The 4203-nt window shown below is 41.9% G+C and overlaps 1 protein-coding gene across 1 annotated transcript in view; it reads right to left on the reverse strand.

The window, feature by feature from the left end:
• Positions 1-900, reverse strand: part of GEN1 (GEN1 Holliday junction 5' flap endonuclease) — a 19485-nt gene extending 18585 nt beyond the window's left edge. Inside the window, exon 1 of the mRNA XM_009334343.1 lies at positions 740-900. Within this exon, the coding sequence (XP_009332618.1) occupies positions 740-900 (161 nt within the window). The remainder of the gene's footprint in view (positions 1-739) is intronic.
• Between the last annotated feature and the right edge of the window lie 3303 nt (positions 901-4203).

The raw sequence follows: 4203 nt of genomic DNA on the forward strand, positions 1-4203 counted from the left end.
AAGTCATAGCTATCCTGCTGCACAATGGCTTCCAGCTCCTCCTGTTTGCCACCCATGCTGCGTGCATTGGTGTAGATGCACTTGAGCTGGGCTATCGATTTCACCCCCGGCATTGGCATGCCACCCCTAGGCTCATCTCTAGTGAGCCTGGTTTTATCCCCTTCCCCCTTCAAACCTAGTTTAAAGCCCTCTCAATGAGCCCATGCCAATTCATGAGCAATGATCCTTTTCCCCCTGTGAGACAGATGGACTCCATCTGTCGCCAGCAGGCCTGCTGCGTGTAAACACCCCCATGATCAAAAAAGCCAAAATTCCACCGATGGCACCAGCCCCTGAGCCACGTGTTGACCAGGTGTGTTTTCCTGTTCCTTCCAGTGTCCTTCCCTGCCACTGTAGGGATTGAGGAAAACACTGCCTGTGCTCCCGATCCTTCAACCAGTTGCCCCAGTGCCCTGAAGTCCCTTTTGATCGCTTCTGGACTTCTCTCTGCAACCTCATCACTGTCAGCCTGTATAACCAACAGCGGGTAGTAGTCAGAAGGCCGTACCAGACCAGAATTCAGCCAGTATGACTGAGTCTTCACTTCAAACCCTTTACGCATGTAGCACAAGCGATAACAACAGAATCAAATCAACAGTCATATGAATTTCAGAGGTAGCCATAAATTTGGAATAAGTACCATACCTAAATTATAGAGCTCCAAGACTTTTGGCTACAATAATTTATATGGATACCATACCTCAGATGGGGCTTGGTAACTACTCCAATCATCTTTTTAACTGTCTGTGCTTCACAAACCCACAGACTTAGATCAACAGCAAGCGTTTTTCCTTTGAGACTGCTCAAGTTGACAGGTTGTCTCACAGGCTCAAGGATTTGCCACAGATTAGTCACTCCCATCGTTCTAGCTTCTTTGTTGTCAGCATGAAGGTTTTAGCTGTGAAAACCAAGCAAAATAAAATACTTTCAGAGTATAACATGAAGTATGACATATCGTGAACGTGAGGTTCAGAAAACAAACATTTAGTCATTATCAGTTTTACTTTTATGAGCCAAGAACACTTGCAGTCAAGCCTTTTAAGAGCGTAGTGACTCCAGTTCACACATGGTTTATTACTAAATACCTCCTTTGGACTGTACATTTTCATTGCTAATAGCCTGAACGTAAATAAAAACAAACTCAGTTAGGAGGAAAAAAGGGGGGAAAAAAGAAATCATTCATTTCCAACTCTCATGTGTCCCTTACATACACACAATCCAAGCTTTATTTAAAAACAAAGAAAAAACACACTGCTCGAGGGAATTTCTTCGTGATCTGAAGTGGTAGGATTCACATTAAAATATTTCTGTTCAAACAGAAGTAGCTTAAAGCTACTTGAGGAATATTTGCAATGATGACAGAACTTAAACTCTCCTTCGTATTCCAAGACGATATAAGAAGGGTCAACAGCCACTGATTCTGGCCTGGAAAATTCAAGTCGGACTTCAGGAAAAAAATGAGAGGGTACTGCAGCACTGGTTGCCCAGAGGCATTCTTGGAGATTTTCAACATCCAGCCAGCATACTCTCTTACTGGTTTAATCCAATACTGGTGGAAGTCCCCCTCTGAGCAGGGAATCAGCATTACTGACCTCCAGAGGTCTCTTCCAATGAATATTTTGCCATTTATAACACCGTGATTCCAGAAACACACCAGTGTGCATGTTTTTACTATTTTAATTTTGGTATTGTGTGACTGGCACTACCTACAATGAACGCCACCTGAAAACATACACCAATTAGCTGGTATATTTCTTTGTCTCGTATTTAACTTCATTTATATAGCTCTACTCTCCATGCTATCCCATCACCGGATTTAATTTTCTTCCTTTCCTTCTTTCCTTTTTCATTATTCTTCTGGTTTTCATACCTTGCCACTTCTATACAGGGCCTCTAACACATACTCTGCTTTTCCCCCTCACAATACCAATCTAGTCCTGCACTGTCGTATTGAACAAAGTTTGCCTTATGCTTATTTCTCTACTTTTCCCTCTTCTCCCTCAATATTACAAGATAAAAAACAAATAAAATCTGGAATTTTCTTTCATCCTGAGTTTGAAACTACTGTATACGCAGATAAAATAAAAACCTCCTTTGAATAAATGACTAGATGAGCTAGCTACCTGTGCTCCGAGATCTGCTTAAGACGCGTGAGGAGCTATGCCACCTTGTGGCCTCTAGTGGACATGGCCATGTTAAATTCAGCAATCTTCCACATTCAACACCATCACAGCCTGTCAGAACAGCAAGCCTGTCTACGTAGGGTGCATTGTTTTATACTCTAGAACTGTTTTAAAGCAAGGCAGCTAATCAATAATACATCATTTCTGCCACTGCAGGAATTCCAGGATGTTTTTAAATCAGGTTCTCATTCAGCAGAAATAATGTTTCTCTAATCCACTTCTTTAACTACTTCAATCCCTCACCTTGTTTTAGTTGTATGCATATGGGGCATAACGTATTGCTTTTGTTGTTACACCTCAAGCACACAGAACAGGTTAAACATATAAATAAAGCATGTAAATACATGGCATAATTTCTTGAAGTCCAGGATGATCAATTTCTCTGATGCATAGGGGAGGCTAACAAAAGGCATCCAAACCTTCTCAAAAGACAAGTGTGATATTCAGCTTCAGGGGGGTTTAACAAGAAAACACCTAGCAAAAAAAGGGAGATGTCTTTTTTGATGTTATCATTTAGTTCCTGCCAGTCTATATCAATACACATTTTTTTAAAAAACTGTGTTAGTTGGTTTCTAAATATTGTTATGGAATGTCACATGGTACTTAATTAACAGGAAAGACAAATACACTACAAACACTTAATGTTCTGTAAGATTACAAATAATAAAGAAAAAAGTAAGTATAAAACATTGAAAAAAAACCCCACTGTTTTCATTATGAGATAATAAAGTATTGTTATTTGAGGACAGAAGTTTTCCTTACCCCCATTCAATATATATCTAAGGTTGGGTTATGAAAGCCTGTGAAACCTACCAGTCTCTGCTTTTTTGAGTGTATTCTAAAGTATTCAGATCTGGATCCTGTATACAAACAGATCTACTACTTTTAATAGGACTGATCTGTCTGTTGAGGAGCTTCGTTCATCACAAGCCTCCAATCTTCTTAGAAAGATGGTAACTTCCAAAGAAGGGAGACTGAACCTGATTTTTTCATATACTTACAAATCACTGAAGACATCACGCTATTATAAGATCATTGACAGGAAACAAAAACTAAAACACCCCACACAAAACCTTCTCAATTTCTCATTGGGACAGAACGTGCTATAACTATACAGCTTTTATGTTTTATAAATCGTATTTTAAGACTATATTCTACTCTACAAATTTTTTTACACAGACAGAAAAGTAAGCCAGTTACTTGAAAATAACTACACAAAACATTTAACACTGATGTTTAGTTCATACAGATATGCTTTCACTCATTGCCAAGGTAACTTGCAAAGACTGCCAAGCATATGCTTTATGTCTGACCCAGAGGCCTCTAAAAAAAAAAAAAAATTAAAAGAAAGCCCACGACACGTTTTAACGACTCCCCCACTCCCTCTCTGCGCTACTGCAATATCCCAGCACCTGGCACAGCTTTGCCAATAAACCTGAGCACCTGAAGCACGCCACTGCTGTGCTTCAGCACTTACAGATTCCTCCTCAACCTCCTACAGTTTTTTTTCCCCGAAATGAAAACAAAAGCGAGAAGTTGCCTGAAACCAAAATAACAAGACGCATAGGCATCTTGAGTACAAGCATCTGAAATTCCCGCCTTCATGCGAGCTAGAGATAATAATGCACCACACAGACAGAACCAGTCGTTTCCCTGACCCGCTGTGAGACAAATGGCTTTCTGGAAGGCTGTCCCTGCCCCTGTGTGCAGGCCTAACACACTGACTCCACGTTTGGGGCTGGGGGCCTCCTCTCCCGTAACGCTCCCCTCTGCCCGCCCGCAAGCGGACGCCTGCGGAGCCGAGGCCGTGGCGCCTTGAGGCCCCCGACGCCTCCTCAGCGAATGCAGCTCACCCGTCTGCATGAAGGGAGCGTGTGTAGGGGGAAGCGCGGCCGGGCAAGGCGAGAGCCGGTCTCTAGCCAAGCATGAGTCTAAACTTACATCCCAGTTTGAGCCCCGAGAGGCTCAGAGAGACCCGAGG

Source organism: Pygoscelis adeliae, unplaced genomic scaffold (genome assembly GCF_000699105.1).
Source record: "Pygoscelis adeliae isolate BGI_AS28 unplaced genomic scaffold, ASM69910v1 Scaffold211, whole genome shotgun sequence".
In the NCBI taxonomy this organism is placed as follows: Eukaryota; Metazoa; Chordata; class Aves; order Sphenisciformes; family Spheniscidae; genus Pygoscelis; species Pygoscelis adeliae.